This window comes from Labeo rohita, chromosome 10, assembly GCF_022985175.1.
Source record: "Labeo rohita strain BAU-BD-2019 chromosome 10, IGBB_LRoh.1.0, whole genome shotgun sequence".
Taxonomy (NCBI): Eukaryota; Metazoa; Chordata; class Actinopteri; order Cypriniformes; family Cyprinidae; genus Labeo; species Labeo rohita.
The window spans coordinates 11,917,573-11,939,873 of NC_066878.1; the positions used below are offsets into that span (position 1 = coordinate 11,917,573).

The 22,301-nt window shown below is 36.2% G+C and overlaps 3 protein-coding genes across 10 annotated transcripts in view; 1 reads left to right on the forward strand and 2 right to left on the reverse strand.

Moving 5' to 3' along the window:
* LOC127172360 (lymphocyte antigen 75-like) overlaps positions 1-12,301 on the reverse strand; it is a 45,806-nt gene extending 33,505 nt beyond the window's left edge. Inside the window, exons 1-10 of the mRNA XM_051121628.1 lie at positions 12,098-12,301; positions 11,485-11,841; positions 5,513-5,683; positions 5,078-5,413; positions 4,852-4,979; positions 4,645-4,751; positions 4,399-4,528; positions 830-1,049; positions 521-751; positions 275-405 (exon numbers count right to left, since the gene is read on the reverse strand). Coding sequence (XP_050977585.1) covers positions 275-405; positions 521-751; positions 830-1,049; positions 4,399-4,528; positions 4,645-4,751; positions 4,852-4,979; positions 5,078-5,413; positions 5,513-5,683; positions 11,485-11,841; positions 12,098-12,212 — 1,926 coding nt within the window. The 5' untranslated portion in view covers positions 12,213-12,301. The remainder of the gene's footprint in view (positions 1-274; positions 406-520; positions 752-829; positions 1,050-4,398; positions 4,529-4,644; positions 4,752-4,851; positions 4,980-5,077; positions 5,414-5,512; positions 5,684-11,484; positions 11,842-12,097) is intronic.
* Positions 1-22,301, forward strand: part of cadm2a (cell adhesion molecule 2a) — a 572,131-nt gene that overhangs the window by 304,754 nt on the left and 245,076 nt on the right. The window lies entirely within an intron of this gene.
* LOC127172345 (CD209 antigen-like protein C) overlaps positions 15,196-22,301 on the reverse strand; it is a 28,853-nt gene continuing 21,747 nt past the window's right edge. The window contains exons 1-5 of one of the 3 annotated variants that reach the window (XM_051121616.1): positions 20,128-20,560; positions 17,942-18,160; positions 17,137-17,264; positions 16,932-17,038; positions 15,455-16,820 (exon numbers count right to left, since the gene is read on the reverse strand). In XM_051121616.1, the coding sequence (XP_050977573.1) occupies positions 16,667-16,820; positions 16,932-17,038; positions 17,137-17,264; positions 17,942-18,160; positions 20,128-20,278 (759 nt within the window). In that variant the 5' untranslated portion in view covers positions 20,279-20,560 and the 3' untranslated portion in view covers positions 15,455-16,666. Of the gene's footprint in view, positions 16,821-16,931; positions 17,039-17,136; positions 17,265-17,941; positions 18,161-20,127; positions 20,587-22,301 lie in introns of those variants that run through there. The other 2 variants (XR_007828621.1, XM_051121614.1) reach the window with 2 other exon arrangements.

Here is a 22,301-nt window from a genome sequence, read left to right on the forward strand (position 1 = left end):
GTAGAGAGAGTGCAATTTTGATATATTGATGAAGGAAAAAATGGGATGTGATTAAATGTATTTCAAGTGTTTTGTTATTTCTTTGGATATATCATGCCACATTTAAATGTGTATTCCTCTCTCTCTCAAAAAAAAAAAAAACTGACTATGCATCTATAGGTGTAAGCAGTTCAGATCTGAAAAACCCTTTCGTTGTTACTTCTGCATAGATACACATTAAGAATAGATATGCTTTTTGAGCCCTTTCTCGCTTTTCCTCCACTCTTTCACTTACTTGTTCCTCTCTGTTGTTTATGATGATCAGATCTGCTTCTTTCTCTTTAGTACAATATCTTCTGCTCTCATTCCAGCTCTTTTTCTCAGAGGAAATGAAGTAAAAACTAAAATTATAGTATAATCGTCCATCTGTAAATAAATAAATAAAAAATTTAAAAACGTTCAGTTATTAATTATTTATTCCCACTTGCACTGATTCACTTAGGTTTTCTTGTTGTAGTATTTTGTTAAAGTTTAAAATTACCTATTTTTTGAAGACTCTCCGCCAGGTAATTTCTCTCCTGGAAAAACTGCTCTCTTTGTTTAGTCAGGGTATCATTCTTGATTAATAATCCATCCTTTTTATTTGTCAAGTTTGTGTTGTTTGTATGGATGTGGACACACTGCACTATAACTGCAGTCAGCAGAAGAACACACAGCAGCACCAAACACACTACAGCTGCTCTGTAGTTTCGGATCTTCACTGAATCACTTCCTGAATGCAGACATGATGTTAGATGACTGAACATGTACAAACTGCAATGTATTTTATCTAAGAAATGAATGTGATTACCTGTTTGCTGAGGTGGTTGATGTGTTTTTGTCTCTGTTCTGAAGTCATGATCTCTCACACAATCTGCACTCTCATAGATTTCCACAGTCTTGTCCACTCTATCTTTGTTTATTTCCAAAGATTCAGTCCTGATCACATTGTTATAAATACCAACAGACATTTCTGCTCTTTTACAGTCCAGCACCATTAAGCTGTGCAGATGTTGAATGTTCTTCCTTGTCTTTCAGTTCACATTGGCTTTTATTCTCTTCCCTGCTGTTTAAAAGTCTAAACAGGATGTCTGTTGCAATTTCTGCCTACTGAAGTTAACAAACTGAAAATGTTAAGTTAGACAAGTTCCTCATCGCTCTCCAAATTCTGCTATTGTTCAAAGCAACCTAGCAACTTACCTAATCTAATATGTGCTCTTTTTAAGAATCTGCTCTTAGCAGATGAGCTGAAAATGTGACTATTCTCCCCTCACTTTGGTGTCTCTCTTCCCGAAGTTAGACAGACAGATAAACTCTTTCCAACACGTAGACTTGTGAGAGAATGCCACTTTATTACTCACCACATTGGGTATGTCGAAACAGAGTGTAATTACAGAAATGAGAAGTATAGTAAAGCTATAGTTATCTCTAAGAATACAACAGTATCTCCTTTTTGTGTAATTTATGGTAGTTCTTTCACAGCTTTATAAACAATAAATACAGCAAATTAAATATAAATTAACCATAAAAACGTACAGACAATGCTTTCTACAGATGATCACAAGTTGAATTGCTGCTGCAAGCTTGTTGAGTGAAGTTCTACTTAAAAAAGGCAGGTAGCTGAATTTAACTGTCTTAGAATGTTACTATGGTAACTATATTTTAAAGGAAGCTGCATGACTAGTGGCATCTTTACACAGCAAAGGCGGCACAGAAACCGAATCTGAAGTGGCATAAATGCATTTACACAGGAATTAAAATAGTGGGAAACATACATCTTTTAAAATAACTACAATTTTAAAATTAGTTTTAACAAAAACAAATGCTATAAAATTAAATAATGAATATATATATATATATATATATATATATATATATATATATATATATAAATGTAAAAAATAATATAAAACACAAAATAAATAAAAACACGACATTTTAAAATGTAACGGCAATACATTTAAATTTCCTGCGCATGCTCCAGCGTATCTGCGTTGGACGGTTTGTCACAATGTTAGCTTCAGACAAGACGAGTTTGGCAATATTTTTTTTATTTTTAAAAGCCTGTTGACTTTTGCCATTATCTATTGTTATTTTAAAGTTTTTTTTTGGTTTTTTTTTTGTTGAACAAAAAGAAAGAAGAAAACGTTTCTTATTTCGTTCTACGGTGTTTTTGCTGATTTTTACTTTGTGTAATTTATTTCTTATTCGTTTTGCTGATAAACATTCTACGTTTCTTATATTTATTTGGCTCCTTTTATGTAGGTCTAGCCTAAGTTATTTGTTATTTTATATTAGGCATATAGCATGGTGTAAGCTATTTGTATTCGATATGTGCCATTGAAGTTTCCTACTTTCCTCATAACTGAGAAACTTGTTTCTGATGTAACCAAACAGTTAACTTGCAAAAGCGGGAAAATAACGAAAACCCATTAAAAAAGATAAGGTTATATATATATATATATATATATATAAATGAATTTAGAATGAAATCATGATTGGCTTCATCATGACTGTTTATTTACACTGAATCATAACAGCATTACGTCGCCTTTGATACTAGGGACTGAGGCGGGTCAGACCCGGCATATTTTAGGTCCGCTTTAATGCGGCATTGCATCTTTACACTGAATTCTGAGCGGACACAGGCCCGCTTTACAGCAGCCTTAAATCGGCTGTGTAAAGATGCCTTAGGTATAAGAATTATAATCATTACAAACATTAAGCTTTTTTTAAAAAAATGGATGATCCAGAACAGCAACAATGCATAACAGCATGTCATATGCCATAGTTTTGGTGAAGGATATAGTAGCAGTCACATGATGTGGTGTTGCTTGGTTTAACACTTGGTTTAACACTTCATTCTTCGTGCATCATCATCTTTATAGTTAGTCAGATTAGCATAATGGAACTGATCTGGTCTGTGTGTTAAGTTCAAAATCACGTGATAAGCAGCACTCAACAAAGCTGCAAGTTGGGCTTAGAGAAGTCCACTTCCAAAACAAAGATTCACATATAATGTACTCACCCCCTTGTCATCCAAGATGTTTATGTCTTTCTTTCTTCAGTCGTAAAAAAATTATGTTTTTGAGAAAAAAAAATCTGCATTTTTCTCCATATAATGGACTGGTATGGTGCCCCGATTTTGAACTTCCGAAGGGCAGTTTAAATGCGGCTTCAAACGATCCCAAATGCGGTTGTAAACGATCCCAGCCGAGGAAGAAGGGTCTTATCTAGTGAAACGATCGGCTATTTTCATGTAAAAAAATACAATTTAAATACTTTTTAATCACAAACGCTTGTCTTGCCTTTCTCTCCATGAACTCTGTGTATTCTGACTCAAGACAGTTAGGGTATGTCGAAAAACTCCAATCATATTTTCTTCCTCAACTTCAAAAATCATTTCAAAATCACCCTACATCACTGCAGAAGTTCGGCCCAATGTGGACATGCAAAGAAGATCAAACACCCTTAAAAAAAAGGTAAAACAGCGATATAGGACGATTGCGAAGTTGAGGGAGAACATGAGATTTTCAACATACCCTAACTGTCACGAACCGGAACAAAAACAGTCCAAGCAGAGTAAGACAAGATGAGCGTTTGGCATTAAAAAGTATATAAATTGTATTCTTTTTATTAAAATAGCTGATCGTGATGCTTCATAAGACCCTTCATTCTCGGCTGGGATTGTGTACAACCGCATTTGGTGTTGTTTGAAGCCGCATTTAAACTGCATTTTGGAAGTTTAGAATCAAGGCACCATACGAGTCCATTATATGGAGAAAAATGCTGAAATGTTTTCCTCAAAAAACGTAATTTCTTTATGACTGAAGAAAGCACCTCAAAACCACTTCCTCATGCAAGACAGGCATTTTAAGACAAGTGTTTTGCCATTCTTAGATTGCATCTGATCTACACAACCACCTCTACTGAAAGTCCTGCTGAGTTCAGATGAACCTCACTGCTCCTCACAGCAAAGAGACACTGTTGGAGCATCTTACTTACTTTTCATCATATTAAAATACCACTGACCAAGCAAATGTTACAGGAGGAATCAGGTTAGTGAGATTCTATAAAACAGACATTTGGTTGGTTATTGTCTTCACAGTCCTACACTAGCATGAGAGGAACACAACAAACTCACTGTAGCCGTTACTTTGTGTATTTAATTCTGTACATGTATGTATTTGATTCTTGAGAAACACTGAAATACTGATTGGAGGTACAAGACTAACATTGACCAGTGTGGAGTGACACATTAATAAACCTATGCCAATAAACATGTCAAGACTTTAATGACACAACATCATAGTAACTAACAATAAAGCTTCTGTTCATGTCAAAATATTTTGAATAAACATATATATTTCATGGTATGTGATACTTTACAATGCTCTTCTCACAGATCCATTTAAGAGCATAAATACATGGATAATCAGTCCATCCTGGTGAATAAGTCACAGCACAGTTCTCATTTTTATTCCCATTGGGCTGTCCAGATGCCCAGAACCTGCAACAACAGATCAGCACTAGATGTTCAGTGCTGCTTTCTCTGTGATATGATACTGACTGTGAGAATCTGATCATTTGTTACATAATAATCAGTTGAATTCAGTTTTTTCTCACCCAGAGGTCAGTGTGCTGCCATCAACCCATTTCCATTTACCCTCCACATCAATGTCAGTCAGACCAATCCAGAATTCATTACCGTGTGAAAACTTTTTTGCAAACTCCTAAAATAATAAACCAGACATTCAACTTCCAAACAGACCATCCATGTGCATGTAAGAGAATATATAGGCCTACTCTTTTCTTCCGCTCTCTGTCACTCACTTGTTCCTCAGTGTTGTTTATGATGATAAGATCTGCTCCTCTCTCTGTACAGTATCTTCTGCTCTCAGTCCAGCTCTTCTTCTCAGAGGAAAAGAAGTAGAAACTGAAGCTAAAATATAACCATCCATCTATAAACACAACCAGTTCAGCGATTAGCTTGTTATTCCAACAACACAGAATTAAGACACTTGGTAAACTTTTTAGCTACAGTGTAACAGAGAGTTACCTGTTTCCTTGAAAGTTTTCAACAGTTCATCTCTCTCCTGCTTGAACTGGTCTCTTTGTTTAGTCAGGTTTGTATTTTTGGATATTAATTCATCCCTTTCATTTGTAACATTTATATTCTTGTTTAGTAGCCACTCTCTCTTCTCTGACACGTTACTAATCTTGGTTAGTAGCTGGAGTCTTTCTTCCATGATGTTTTTGCTCTTAAGTTGAAACAGATCAATGTTTGTAAAGACTTGGACGCACAGCACTATGACTGCAGTCAGCAGAAGAACACACAGCAGCACCAAACACGCTACAGCTGCTCTGGAGCTTCTGGTCTTCACATAATCGCTTCCTGAAGATGACAGACAATGCAATAAAGATTTAACATAAGACGACTAATATGACTAAATGTTCATGTTAGGTCTTATTATAATCAAATGAGTCTTAGTACCTGTATTCCCAGGTGTTTGTTTCTCTGTTCTTGTCCTGACATCGCGACTCTTTGTAGTATCTCCATTGATGCCACTCTTCAACTCTTCTCCATCTCTGCTGTCCATTTCCCATATTTCATCAGTGTTTATATTGCCATAAATACTGTCTGACATTTTCAGTCTCTGTGAATCTGTTGTGAAATCATCGATGCTGTTTCTGCTCTGTAGTTGTCTGCTTTTTGAGACTTTACTTTGAGCAGATGAGTCCAAAGTGTGACAAAGCAAAGTGTGTCAAAGTGCAAGAACTTGTTTGAAGTCTAGCCTGTTCATGCCAAACCATTTGCACAGCAACCGTTAGAAAAAAAAAAATTACAATTTGTGTTGCTTGGTTCAGCAGTTTATTATTCTGTACTTAGAAGTTTGGAGCAACAGAAACAGCTGCCAAATTCAAATTAGCAAAGAAAAATAATACATGAGAGCTGTCATCTTTCTGAATGTAGTGAATTTGAAATAGCTCAGAAACAGATCTCACTTGCAGCTAATCCGAGGTGCTGTGGCAGTCGTTGCTTTTGACCGATTTCCTAACATACAAAGTGGTAAATGTGTTTCTGCACTGAATCTGTTAGGCCCATCTCTCAGTACTTTTAAAGCAAAACCACTGTTGACTAGCAGCTTGCAGGTTTGAAACTATTGGCACTTAAAAACTAGGTTACGGTGACCAGACGCATTGGACAGGATGTAATGGTAAAACGGTTTTATGGAGGCCTGAAGCAATAACCTGTGCAAGAGAGGCCCAGAATCCATAGCGATTTGAGTGCCAATGATTTGAGGATCTAAAAATATGAATTTGAAACTACTTCTAGTGGTTTTGTCTTCTTTTTCAGGCTTTTTAAGTATTTAAATCTTAAAATCATCTTCTGTTCCACAGAAGCTGTTGGTTGTACTACTAACAACATATGCCGGTAAAGTTGGGATTGAAAGCACTGTGGTTTCTCTGTCCCTCAGAGCTACTTCCACATTTAGGTCATGTAGAAGACAAGCATTTTCACGTCCTTCCACCAAACGCTCAGATACAGAAGTGTGCTCAAACATTTCTCTGAAGGTTCTTCTTGAGATTTTTGCCTCTTTTCATGGCTAACTAATGCTGGATGTATCACTATGTAGGTCTTTCAGATTTGACACCTGATGGAATTTGAGGTTCAAGATGGATTGCAGGGCCTACAACTTTCATGTCTTCACTCTCTGTACCCTTTCAAAGGGTGGTACCCTTTCAAAAGATACACTTTTGTACCTTATTTACCCTTAAAGGATACATATTAGTGGCTTGAAGTTACAGTGCACAGCATAAATGAGTACACCCACTCTAAAACTGGAATTCGGCAGTTACTCTTTACTTAGATAACGTGCTAGGTTTTTTTTTTTTTTTTTGGAGAGATATAAGCTTCAAACAAGCCTGCTTGATAAATTACCAAAGAAGAATGTCAAAATTATCAGGAAAATAAAATATAAATAAATGTTGTGTTGCAAAAATGAGTACACCCTCCTGAAAGTTATTAAATAAAACTAGAAAAAAAACAACAACAACATTTTAGTATAGGTTTTAGGCAATTTTTGATCAACAGCTAAGTGTATTAATTCAAAACTTTTAAAGACAAGTAATTTCCTGACAATTAAAAGTGTTATATAGCCTACTGAATCATACTCAGACTTCATGCTGGCAACAATGGAATCATTTGGGAGAAAACTGCCAGGTGACTTGTTTCTTAGCACAAAAGAGGACAGTGGTACAAGAGGAATACCAAATTATTGTTTTAAGTGTACAGCAGAATACAGCAGAAGCAACACTGACATTCAAAAACAATGGACTTGTGACAAGGCTCCTGAAATAATGAAGTCTTCACTTTAAGTTTCGTTTAGTGATGAGTGATTTTTTTTGCTAGAAAAAGCATGAGAAATACCATGCAAGTGTCTCAGAGACAGCAGAAAGGATAAAAAAGCTATGAAAAGAGTGACATTTTATCTCAGAGTAAGATGCAACCTGCAGAAGTGACATGCATGGTTGTTGTCACCACTAGAATTACCTACTGTAGCCAAAGCACAATAAACTCATTTAACCACCTTTGAGGCCTATATTTACAAAATAAAAACTTCTGGGAAGACTTCTCAAGATACCAAGTCAATCATTTCGAATCCAAAAACATCCAGAATGTTCTGGTGTTGCTAGAGGAGGAGTACAGTGAGAAGTGCCTGGTACCCACTCATCCTCCAGGACTTAAACAGGACGGATGTGGCATTTTGTCGTGGACTACACTCAGTGCCAAGAAGTGTCAGAGCAGTATACCTAAAGTTCTGGAGGACATACTAAATACTATAATATTGGGTCATTCCAGCTGGAATCATCAAATTTTGGAAAAGTTCCCCACCTGACCTCCTCAGATTTGTCTGAAAAAAATCTATGTGATGGGTAATATGCCCAATAGATCATATACAAAATTTCAGATCTCTACTGTGCATACTTTTTTCACAAAAAATCTGTAAAAAAGTTTGTTTTTTACCCCGTTTTGGCATCACAGTCTGAGTGACCATGTTCAGACTGAAATATCTCCAGAACTATTTGTGCCAGGTCCATGAAATTTTCTGGGCTAAGAGTCCTAGTCCAGAACTGCATGAATTACAACTCACAGCATTGTTACTGAATTTACACCTGAATGCTGGCCCTCTACTTTTCTTTGAAACTATTACTTTAAGGGTTTTCAGATGTCCATAGAAACCTCAATTTTCAATGTATAAGCATCAAACTTGGTAAATGGTCTGATATGTACCATGTCTTTCACATCCTTTGATATCAGACAATAGAGTCTGATGGATGTTGAGATATTAAGGTCCAAATATGGAAAAAAACTTGTTTTTTTGAAAGAGCATATTGTTATTGATAAAATATAAAAAAATTAGGATGGGGTTTTGCCTCATTTTTCTGTAATGATTTTTTTAAAACTCAGAGTTTCGTCACTGATCCTATTGTTCACTTTTGCTATTCAACTTGGTATGGGCATTTCAACAGAATTTATTAATGTTCCACTTATACAAAAAATACAAAATACAAAAAACGTACTTCCAGACATGAGTCACTTTAATAATGTATACCACCAACACAAATAAATGTGTGACATAACAGTTACTGAAAGTCGTTCATGAAAGTGTCTGAATCCACAGTTTCATTTTCTTTTATGACATAGCATCGTCTAGTGGAAGTAACTGGCACATCAATTTTCATTATGATGTGCTGGAGAGGCACCCAACAGACATCTTCCCTTTTTGGCCAAAAGTAGCCTCTAGCTGGGCCATGGGGATGCAAAAGCACTTGAATGTCTTGCTCTGTGTCAGAGACGTCTCTGATGATACCAACCCACCATTGTCGGTCATACGCACAAGTAACATATTGTCCTGGGGCCATATCTGTGATGTGAAGGCCTTGTTCAACTGGGTCAACCTCAAAGTTGACATGGAATCCTGGTGTTCCTGATACTCGACTGACCTCAAAATTGATCATTGTTGACTGATTGACTGATTGATTGATTGATGCTAGATCTCATACCACCTGAATATTATTTTTTCTAATCAATATTGCCCTCCTTTCTCAATGAAAATGAATGTATTATTCACTGGATTGGGTGGAACATCAAGATTAGGTACTTATGTTGCATTCCATTGAATGTCGGTAGTCGGTGAATCCATGTTAGTTCTCCCGATGTCCGTCGTAAATGCATTCCATTGTAACAGTTGGCAAAAATATGGATGCCTATGGATAATTCCAACCGACTCGGTCTGCACTGAACTGGCCCGAGTGTATGTTTCGGAACCCCAACTTAAGTGGCCGTTCCTTTGCACTTTCCTGAGGTGGAGGTCGGATTTCCCAGAGTCCCGAGCACAATGGAATGCTGCATTATAGCATTAATTTAGGCATATGAGTTCAAAATAGCTGGTACTACAGTAGTTGTGAATGTCACACAACAATGATTTTTTAAAAAATTATTACAGAAAAATAAGGCAAAACCCTATCCCAATTTTTTTTATATTTTATCAATAAGGACATGCTCTTTCAAAAAAACAAGTTTCATGTTCACACCTGGTGTCATTCATGGAAAATATTTCTCTGAACATTGGTGTAAATAGTTTTTTTCCATTTTTGGACCTTAATATCTCAACATCCATCAGACTCTATTGTCTGATGTCAAAGGATGTGAAAGACATGGTACATATCAGACCATTTACCAAGTTTGATGCTTATACATTGAAGATTGAGGTTTCTATGGACATCTGAAAACCCTTAAAGTAATAGTTTCAAAGAAAAGTAGAGGGCCAGCATTCAGGTGTAAATTCAGTAACAATGCTGTGAGTTGTAATTCATGCAGTTCTGGACTAGGACTCTTAGCCCAGAAAATTTCATGGACCTGGCACAAATAGTTCTGGAGATATTTCAGTCTGAACATGGTCACTCAGACAGTGATGCCAAAACGGGGTAAAAAACAAACTTTTTTACAGATTTTTTGTGAAAAAAGTACGCACAGTAGAGATCTGAAATTTTGTATATGATCTATTGGGCATATTACCCATCACATAGATTTTTTTCAGACAAATCTGAGGAGGTCAGGTGGGGACCATTTGACGATTCCAGCTGGAATGACCCTATTATACATTTGCTGAATTAAATCTAGGGTGTACTCATTACTACAGTCCTTTATTTAAACAAAATTAGATAATTTACTTATTTTATAGAAAATAAATAAATAAATAAATAAATAAATAAATAAAGTATATGTGCAATACATTTCAATTTTGCCATCTTTCCATGAATTATATTAGTGATCATTAAGAAAATACGTATTTTATATTTATTCAGAGGTAATTTACTCATTTATGCTGTACACTTTACATATTATTGAGTAAACTGTATACGTTAGTATATAAATGCTACGTATTAGTGGCTTTTTTGTACGTTTTGTTGTGAGAGTGAAGAACAGATGTGACAGATAAGACACTATTGCTGCTGTTGGTTATGACAGCATGAACTCTTTCTGACTCATGATATTCATGTTTTATTACTTGTGATAATACATTGTTGTATACTGCCATTATTTACAATGGTGAGGATAAGCAACAGCTCAGTTACAACATATTTCACATACTGTAGTCATTTATGGATGTTGATTTAATGTATTTCATTTAACTACTCAATTTAAAAAATTGTTCTCACAGATACACTTAAAAGCACTGCTACATGGATAGTCATACCACCCTGATGTAAAAGACACAACACAGTTCTCTCCTCTTTGTCCATTGGGCTCTCCAATCCCCCAGAAGCTGAAACTACAGATCAGTATTAGATGTTCAGTGCTGCTTTCTGTGATATGATACTGACTGTGAGAATCATGTTTACGTAATAATTTCAGTGATTTCTCACCCAGAGGTCAGTGTGCTGCCATTAACCCATTTCCATATGCCCTCCACATCAGTGTCAGTAAGACCAATCCAGACTCCAGTACCACTAGAAATCTTTTTAATGAATTCCTAGTGGAATTAACCAGACAGCAGCGTTTAACATCTGCGGCGCCGAGTAGACATGCATAAGGGTGCAACACAAACTCTCTGTTATTCACTCACTTCTTCCTTTCTTTTGTTTATGATGAGCAGATCTGCTCCTCTCTCTGTACAGTATCTTCTGCTCTCAGTCCAGTTCTTACTTTCAGAGGAAACAAAGTAAAAACTGGACTGATAAATCTGTCCATCTGTAAACACAACCAGATGCCCTGCTGCTTTATCAATTAAATTAAAGCTACATGTAATATCTCAGAATGGAGGTGGTAACTTTGCTGTTCTTGAAGCAGTTAAATTACAGCTTTTGTAGAGATTCTATAAATTCTAATCAAACAACATTTTTGTTTCTTCTGATTTAGTCAAGTTAGCGTGTGTATGTGTGTGCACGTAGTTTTACCCATTTCACGAAGACTTTTCAACATTTCATTTTTCTCCTGATTGACCTTGTCTCTTTGTTTCTCCAGGTTGTTGTTCTTGTTTAATAATCCATCCCTTTCATTGCTCAAGTTTATGTTCTTGTTTAGTATCTGCTCTCTCTCTTCTGTCAGGTTAGTAATTATGGTTAACAGCTCAGCTCTGTCTTCTGTGAGGTTGGTAATCTTGGTTAGTAGCTGGTGTGTCTCTTGTGTGTAGTTTGTGTTGTTTGTATGGATGTGGACACACAGCACTATGACTGCAGTCAGCAGAAGAACACACAGCAGCACCAAACACACTACAGCTGATCTGGAGCGTCTGATCTTCACTGAATCACTTCCTTAAGATGACAGATATAAAGATAAATGTTTTCTTGGTCACACTTTAGTTTCAGGACCAATTCTAACTATTAACTATGACTTCTTCCCCAATAAACTCCTAATTTTCTGCTTAGTAGTAATTAGTAGTGCGTTTGTAATAGCAAGGTAACAATATACTAGTAATATGCATGCTAATAAGCACCTTAATATTGAGGATAGATCCTTAAAATTTTACAGTTTTCAGTTTTCAAATGTTCGTTTTGCTTGTATTTGTACCTGTGTGTTGAGGTGTTTGGTTTCTCTTGTTGCGGCTGTCCATATTCCGTGTTCCATGAGTGTTTATATTTCCATAAACAGGGTGAGACATTTTTGTTCCCATGAGCTCTGTCATGTAAATGGTGGATGTTCTCTTTGTGTTTTTAAAGCCTGCTCTGCTTTTGCCAGTGGTTGGAAAAGTATGTCATTGCACAAGAGCATGTGATATCCTCTCAGCAAAAGAAAAAAAGGGTGGTCACCATGTGGTTTTGATGTAGCTGCCAAGCTCAAATTAGCACAGTTTAATTGTACATGAGAAAAAAGTTAACTTACTTAGTCCAATGAACTTAAACTAGATAAGAAAATAAAACTTAATTGTGCTTGAATATGTTGTACAGTTGTTTATTGGATTCTTTTAGATTCTATTTTAGGACAAGTTAGCAGGATGGAACTGATCGTGAGGTGACTTCTTTCTATGTGACTTTTAGTGGAAATCTCTACTTACCATGTTTTGAAATCAGAGCATCATTGGACACTATTGGATCATTGTACTGAAGTCTGAGTTGATAGCGTTATATCACACACTGCTGCTGTTCTGAAGAACTGTGGCAATAGTTCATGACCAGCTTCCTGATAATGACAGACATTGTGGTAGATGAGTTTTTGTGTGGTTCTTCCTCATACTATATCAGCATAGAGAGCAAAGGAATCAGGTTCTCCAGAAAACCTACTGTAGCTGTTCTGGAGCTTCCCTTCCTTTTTTAATCGGAATATTTAATCATGTCAAAGCTCTTTAAACCTGGTCACAGTGTATTTTACTCCTGGATGCTACTCAGTTGTGCTGTTGAAGACATTCAAACCTTGTTTTTATTTATTTTATTTTACTATTTATTTTATTTTATTTATTTTACAGTGAGTATTTTATCATTTATAATTGACTCCATTCAGTTCTATTGCAAGTCCCTCAGTTTTTTTCCCTTTGAAGGGACAATTAGAAATTGCAATATTATGCCACTAAGCCCAGAATATAACTTTAGTGACCCTTTGTTCAGGACCACTTTAAAATTAACCTGTTCAATCCTGTCTTAGTGATTCCATCTGCCTTTTTTTTTTTTTTTTGAAGTTTTGCACTTTTCTAATGTATGTTTTTTTGTTTTTGTTTTTTTTCCCTAATTATACTACTTGATGCTTATCAGTCAATAATATGTGACTCTGGACCAAAAACCCAGTCTTAAATAGCATGGGCATATTTGTAGCAATAGTCAAAAATACATTGTATGGGTCAAAATGATTTTTTATGTTCATAATTAAGTATGATCATGTTCCATGAAGATATTTTGTAATTGTCCTACTGTAAATGTATCAAAACCTAATTTTTGATTTGTAATATGCTTTGCTAAGAACTTAATTTGGACAACTTTAAGGTGATTTTCTCAGTATTTTTAATTTTTTTTTTTTTTTTTTTGCACCCTCAGATTCCAGATTTTTAAATAGTTGTATCTCCGCTAAATATTTTCTTATCCTAACAAACCACACATCAGTGGAAATTTTTATCCTGCTTTCAAATTATGTATGAATCCTAATTAAAAAAACAAAAAACAAAAAAAAACAAAGACTGTTATGACTGGTTTTGTGGTCCAGGGTCACATATGTCTAAAATCAGCCACGCCTATTCAAACGGAGCGCTCTGATGAGGGGGGTCAAAAGAAAGACAGAAAATAGCCTTTTCTTTCTAAATTATGATATTTTTTAATGCCAAATTCCTGATAACATTACACTGTAAGTGGACCTCAGAGAACAGTACAAAATGATTAAAAAAGACTGTTCATGACCCCTTTAAGTAAGCGTCTGATCATAATGATGTAGATGTTTGCACAAGCTGTGCAGTTTAAGATTATAAAGCAAGCAGCTTTACAGCATTAAACATGTTAGTGTTAATTTCAGTTATAATTACAACTTAATTTTCTACTTTAGAGCAGCTGTATTTGCGTAAATATGTATAACTTGATATTTTAATGAATTTCAAAAGCTGAATAATAGATCTAAGCCTACTGATTATTGGTGAAATAATCAACGATTAGTCGATTCATTATTCTAATAATCATTATAATGTTAATCATTGATAGTTTGTTGTGGCACTAGTTTACCCAAAGAATATATAGCATAAACTGCAGGTTACCACAACCCAACCTACACAGAATAAAGAACGCTGATTTATTAGCAGGTCTCTCTCGTTCAACAGATTTTCGTTCTTTGTTGTTAGCATGTGTCTTTCTTCTCTGAGTTCCTTATTCTTGGTTAGTAGCTGGCCTCTTACTTCTGTGGGTTTGTTATTATTGGTTAGTAGCTCATCTTTGTTTTCTGTGAGCTTGTTAATCTTGGTTTGTATTTCATCTCTTTCTTCTGAGAGGTTGGTGATCTTCGTTAGTAGGTCATTCCTCTCTTCTGTATAGTTTGTGTTGTTTGTATGGATGTGGACACACAGCACTATGACTGCCATCAGCAGAAGAACATACAGCAGCACCAAACACACTACAGCTGATCTGTAAGTTTTCTGATCTTCACTGAATCACTTCCTAAAGACAAATATGAAGTTAAATGTTTCTTAATTTCTACAAAAAATACTGAACGTGTGTTTGTATTTGTACCTGTGTGTTGAGGTGGTGTTTGGAGTCGTTGAGAACAGCAGAACGGAAATGTTCTGAGATCAATGAGAAAAGTTACAAATCGCATGAGGTGCAATGATGAACTTTATGAACATAATAAGGCTGACACAGAATGAGTCTTTCAATGAATACGTACAATCAGACCTTTGAGTGAAAATGAGCAATGCACCTTAAGTTTGGTAGATGGAACAGATGTATTTTTCAGTGAATCATTTGATTCAGTTCACGAAACTAATCTAAAAGATTCATTCACAGTTGGTTCTTGAGTTTACCTCAGTGACTATCAACGAATACCAACTTTAATTTTGGATTGTTCTTCACACAAAAAGTATTGCATGACTGCTATGGTCATATTTTATGATGTGTTTGATGGTGCTTTGTGTCCTCTTCAAGTTTAAAATATCCATTTGTCATGTTTTGAAATTTTCAAAAATGTTCATTTATCTACAGGAGTCTATTTTGCATCTGTGGCTCAGTTCATTAATAAAAGGACAAAATGATGGATACATTTTCAGGACCAATGAGACACTGGTGATTGTTCTTACAGAACTCTATGAGCTTTCAGAGGCCACAGCAGTGTAACGTCTCACACATCTCTGTGGCATTAATTCATGACCAACTTCCTGATTATGACAGACAAGGTGCTAAATAAAGTTGGTGTTCAATTCTAAACTTTTAATAATTGTTATCAGTAAACAGCTTCCTGAAGTCACTTCCTGAACACATTAGATATGATGCTCAGTATGTATCACCATTATTACTAGTCATAGACAACATGACAGATACACAACTGGCAGACACATTCTCATGTAATTGTATTTTAAGTAGCACTTTGATCAAAATATGCTTTTAGAGATGTTTAAACAGTTACAGTAAATAAACAAGAAGTTAATATTGAGGAACTTACAGTTTAGAAATAGGATGGACAGGTAAATAGTTCCTAAAAAAGCCAAAACAGAATAAAAAGTTCTACTTTTCAGGGCAACACACAAACCTCTTTGAACAAACCAATTGTCTAAATGATTCAGTGAGTGTTGTGCCCCCTATAGAGCACTCATTCAATCCCATAATGCACTGCAATAACTATTGCACAACTGTTGTACACTCAACAGCTAGCTGCTAGAGAAAACAACTAAATAAATCAGCGTAGTTGAAAGAACCTTTTGAATGAATGATTTGATGATTCACTCTTAAAGACAGAATTCAGTGTATTGACTTGATTTTAAAATGCTCTTCCCCCAGATCCAATAAAAAAAGTATCTGCTCACCTTGATGATTTAAACACAACACTTCATTACCCAGCCTACTATTAGGCTCTCCACTGCTCCAGAATTTAAATCTTTTTGTGTGTTTAGGACAGATGAGACAGTGGAGACACTGTTGGAGTACCTTACTGAACTCTCACACTGCCAATAATTCATGACCAACTTCCTGATTATGACACACATGGTGGTAAATGAGCTTTCATGCTGTTGTTGTTCCTCTTCTTAGATCAGCATTGACAAAGCAAATGTAAGAGGAGAAATCAGGTTAGAAAATCTCTAGAAAACAAACATTTGGTTGTCTTAAAAGTCTTATAGTAGCATGAGAGGAACACAACAAACTCAGTGTAGCTGCCTTAAATCTTGTGTTTATTTGTGCATTGAAGTTTTTCAGCGTTTATGAATTTGCCCCATTTTTTGGAGGTACAAGTGGAAATTACAGTATTATGCCACTAAACCTAGAATATTACATAAACTTTAGAGACCCTCTGTTTATGCCTGCCGTAAAATGATCCTGTTCAGTTTTGTCCTAGTGACAGGGTGTTAGAAATCATGTTTAGACTCTCTCTCATATGTTGGACCATTGATGTGTCATTAATGATCCTAGTTTGCTTGTGTATTTACAGTAAGTTGCTTTTTTTCTGGGACTGATATTCCTAGGGTCATATACTTTTCTCACAGATCCATTGATAATCACCATTGCAAGTAACATCAATCCACCCTATTAATTGAGGGTGATTTCTTAAACAAGTCACAGCACAGTTCTCATCTCGTTTTCCATTTGGCTCTGGTGTTTTTCCATTGGTCGCCCAGAACCTGCAACAACAGATCAGCATTAGATGTTCAGCACTGCTTTCTGTGTGATATGATACTGACTGTGAGAATCAATTATTGCATAATTAGCAGTTGAATTCAGTGATTTCTTACCCAGAGGTCAGTGTGCTGCCATCAGCCCATTTCCATGTGCCCTCTTCAACAATGTCAGTCACACCAATCCAGAATTCTCTTTTATCAGCAATGTTCATAACAAAATCCTAAGCACAATTATATCATAAACTAACAATATACACATTACATCATACTGTGACTTGGCAGCTAAACACCACAAACACACACAGTATCTCTCACTTACTTGTTCCTTTCTGTCATTTATGATGATCAGATCTGCTCTTCTCTGTAAACAGTCTTGTCTGCTCTCGTTCCAGTTCTTCTTTCCAGTGGACAAGTAGTAAAAACTAGATTTGTAGTAAATACATTTTTCTGTAAATGATAAATTTGATTATTAACACTTTATTCCTATTTAATCTCAACTAGAGGTCTTCTCAGGTTCGAATATTTGTAACTGACTCAAGTAACTTCTTGACGTGCATACATTTTTCATTTAAAAAAAAAAAAAAAAAAAAAAAAAAAAAAACTGACACAAGACATTGCAGCTCCAGTAAACTGTTCTCAGTTATGCATGTCTTCTCTTATAACACTTTCTAAGTTTCAAAACTTAATTATAACATCAACATAGACAGTGTATTTTTCTTTTCTGCTTATTTACTTTTTATTTATGCAACTTGTTTGATTGTTTTAGTAACAGAAAATGTGGAACATTCTGCTAATGCTGAATGATGGTCCTATTTTGGTCTGTGTAGACTAACAGCTCAGCGATTCTGTTCAGACTGGATATTTTAAAAGAATTTGAGTCTTTTTCGGGTTTATTCAGTAAAGCACAGTTATTTTGAATTAAGCAAGCCCCAAGGCTACTAATTTCAGCCCCAACCCATGCACAAGGCACTCATCAAAGTTTTGGATCCAAACCCACTTGGGACCTCTGGCTTTTGGACCCATGGATACCTCTATACTCATCCACTTCTAACTTTCAACAGATAGTTTACGCAAATAAATTATAATGTACACCACCACCAAACTATAAAATGAAAAAAACGTACCGTCTTTACAAAGAAGTGCAAGTTGATTTTTTTGCTCATCTCTCTCTTTTGTCAGATTTTCGTTCTTTATTAGTAGTCCATTTCTGTCTTCTATGTAGTTTCTGTTGTTTGTATGGATGTGGACACACAGCACTATGACTGCAGTCAGCAGAAGAACACACAGCAGCACCAAACACACTACAGATGCTCTGGAACATCTGCTCTTCACTGAATCACTTCCTAGAGATGACAAATATGAAGATTAATGTTTTTTAACCCCAATAAAATAGAAGTGTGTTTGTGTTTGTACCTGTGTGTTGAGGTGTTTAGTTTATCTTTGTGTCTGTCATGTGTTCCGTAAGTATTCATATTAAGTTTCACTCACAGATGACAAAACGATTGGCACTCACATTAATAACGCTGTATTGTGCATACCAGGCCAGTAGCTGGCAATGCAACTTTGTAGTCTTTTAATGACTATGTACAATTAGACAATTAATGCAGTTAAAGTCTGATGTCATAGAGTAGTTCTGTGTGAGGAGCAGATGTATTTTCAGTGAATCAGTTGATTCAGGTACACTGTAAAAAACAATTTGTTGTGTCAACTTAAAATAATTTGTAACCTGGCTGCCTTAAAATTTTAAATTCAGTCAACTCAAAAAAAGTTTATGCAACTTGAAATGTTAAATTATACTAACCGACAACTTAGATATTTACGTTGAATCAACTTAAAATTTTAAGGCAGCTGGGTTACTTACCCATCTGTTAAGTTTAGCAAACACAAATATCTAAGTTGTTACTTAGTAGAACTTAACATTTCAAGTTGAATAAACTTATTTTAGTTGACTGAACTTAAAAATTTAAGGCAGCAGGGTAACAAATTATTTTAAGCTGACTCAACAAATTGTATTTTTTTTATTTTTTTCAGTGTAATGAATCTGATTCTGAGTGAATTGTTTACAAACTGTACTGATTTGTACTGAGTTCACCTCATTGACTTGTTGTTAACCACTCACTGGAGATGATAATCAATGAATAACATCTTTCGGGTTGTTCTTCACACAAAGTTATTGTATCACAACAAAAGGCTTGCAATAAACCCCTAAATCAGGTGTTCATATTTTATGATACTTTTAATGGTGCTTTTGTGTCTTTCCTCTACATTGAAATCTGATTTCCCATGTTACTGTCACGGTTATGGACTTTTGTTTGTGTTCCTGTTCTCCTGCCATAGTCTTGGACATTTTTCAAATGGATTTAATAGACTGGTTTAAAGAGGTTGTTTCCAGTTCCCCTTGAAAATCCATTGTTCCCCACGTCTCTTTTAGGTATCCGCTGGTTCCGTCCAGCTCTCCTACGTCTCCTGGGTCTCCGCTGGTTCTGTCCAACTCTCCTGCGTCTCCTAAGCTCCCACTCAGCCTCCCTCTCCTGCCTCCTCTAAAACCAGCCAGTTCCTCAGCCCTATCTCCGCTGGTGCCTATCAGTCCTTCAGCTCACCCTCATTCAGTGCCATCTGGGTGCTCTGATCCGCCTCAGGACTTCCAGTGTCCAGCTCTGCTTAGGCATGAGGATCTCCTGTCTCTGCCTCCAAATCCTGGACTCCACCTTGGTCCTTCGACCCGTCGGCTCCGGTTTGGCTCCTAGCTCCCTCGCCTCCACTGTAGCCCATCATCCCATTGGCTCCACCGGGTTCCTCATCCCTCCTGCTTCTTCTTGTCCCTCCATTTCTCTGGCTCTGTCAGGCTCCTCCCTCCCTCGGCTCTGCTTTGGAACCTTGTCCTTGCTGGTCTCTGAACCAACATCTGGTTCCTCCTGCTCCTGGCTTCCCCTTGGCTCCTCCCACCCTCCACTCCCTCTTGGACTCATATAGGCTCTATTTGGTTCTGCCCCTCTCCAGTTCCTCTCCAGTAGCATCCTCATGAACATTTCTATTCAGTCTCAGGTGCTCCATGAGACAGTCATGAAGGGACCACACTAATTTTTTCTATGTATGTATTTTTTTTTTTCCTCCTGATTTGAACAGACACTCAAATGCACCTGACCTCATATGATGTTTGCTTCACTGATAAAAGGCAAACAAGATTGTCAAAAAATCAGATAACAGATAACAGATAAACATGTTTTGCTAGTGATTCTCCAAAAAAGAATGTTAGATGACAGAACATGTGCAAACTCTGACATTTAATCAAAGAAATGAATGTGATTACCTGTGTGCTGAAGTGGTTGCTGTGTGTTTGTGTCTGTCCTGAAGTCAAGATCTTTTATACAGTCTGCACTCTCATAGATATCCACCGCCTTCTCTTCTCTGTCTGAGCTCATTTCCACATTGATCACATTGCTGTAAATATCATGAGACATTTCTGCTCTACAGTCGTCAAATATAAAATGATTTAGTTCCTCATTCCTGTGTGGATGTGTTTAAGTAGTCACAAAATCATGTGACATCAGATCCTAAGGTTGGCTTGAAATAGAAGTTGCGAGAGTCTTTCCTTCCCTTTTGTGACGTATGTCTAAATAAATCAGCTTCTCAAACAAGAAAACAAATGTATTACAGGATTTGGTTCATTGGGAATTGATTGGATAGTTGGATGGTTGTGGTTCCTATTGCTTTTATCTCACGGAATTGACAGGTTGTCCTGCCCTCATGCCAGTAAACTCTGCATCCAACAGCTGCAAAGACACTTTCAAAACTTTCAAAGTCACTTTCTGAACACATCAGATATGATGTAAGGTACATGAAGTAAATTACACTATGTTCAAAAGACCCTACTATACTGCTGTTGTTCAAGGATAGCATTAGATGCAGACACAACAGTTCAATAATCAAGTTAATATTAAGAAACTTGCATTTCAGCCTATTTTTAGTCCACCAAAAAAAAAGTTTCATATGAAGCCAAAGCAGAATAAACAGTTCGGCTTCTCAGAGCAATACACAGCAGTGGTGTTTCATACTTAAGTGAATGAGTGTTTTTGAATTAATTGATTGATTAAATGATTCAATGACTGTGTTGCCCCCTATAGTTTGAGTGGACAGCCATTTGTAGCAGTGTCTGAAATTACAGAACGCACTCATTCAATCACATAATGCAATGCAATAGCTAATGTACTCTGAACAGCCAGCCGCTAGAGAAATCTATGAGAGTTCTTTCAAATGAATTCCTTTGTCTTACCAGATGATGACATCTGCAGCCCTTCTACCATACTCGATGTCTGAACTCATTCAATCACTTTCATTCATTATTTCAAGTGGTCTATATTAGAGAAGTAAAGTAGAGAATTGTGAATGAGGGTACAGGGGCGATTCAAACAGCCAGTGACTCACTCGTAAAGTAAGTGCCTTGTTTCATTCTGGAATCAATCAGCATTATTGAAAAAAAAAATGTTTATTGGCATTGATGGTTCCTCGAAGATCCTTTCTTTCTTTCCATTACACAAAAGACTCTTTATTGTGGAAAAAGTTCTGCAGAAGAACTAAAGTAAACTCAAGTTTTCTGTGTGTGGTTTGAACTTGAGCAGATTGTCTGAGCAGCAACTCAAAGCATTTGGGCATGCATACATTGTCTGAAAAAAACAGATTCTCCAAAAAAGATCACATCGGGTGCTACTCCGGTCAGCACGGAACAGGAAACTGAGGCTACAATTCGTATGGACTCATCAAAATTGGACAATCTCAAACTGGTTTTTTGAGCATAACAATACCATAAGCAATAGGCACTATACTCATGTATAGGATGTGCAGTCAATTAGAGAAATATTACACACGAGAGGTTACGTTGATAAATGAGATTTATTTGTTTTTAAATCATCTTATTTTTCTATGAATATTATTAAAATGAACATCCAATATTAATTTAAATAGTAAATATAGCTGCAAGCAGCAATTACGGGGCCAAGCACTATGCAAGCAAGCCAGCAAGCTGAATCTTATTAAGATTGAACTGAATCAATAAGTAACTGAAGCCATTGTAAGATGATTTTAGTCAAAATGGGTGAAAAATCATAAAACAAACAACCATTAGTAATATGATTTATTGGGTTATCACTTTTGACCAATAGGTGGCGCTGTTATCAAATAGATATGGTGTGTTCAGTGTGAGGAGACAATGACACACAAAGACTCAGAGTCCTTTTGGCATCATGGCTCAAGTTTGTTGCGTTGCTATACTAAAATGGTTTTGTCTATCAACAAAAAATCCATAACTTTGTGTCAGCACAGTCTGAAGATGATCTGACTCAATTTTGGTGGAAATTGAACAAGTGGTGGCGCTAGAGAGTTTGAGTTAGAGACTAGAAATTTGCTAATGTTAGTGTTGCGAATGTGTTTCTACTCTGCTAATGTGTTTTAATTTGCTAATGTGTTTGTTAATGTGAACTCTATCAG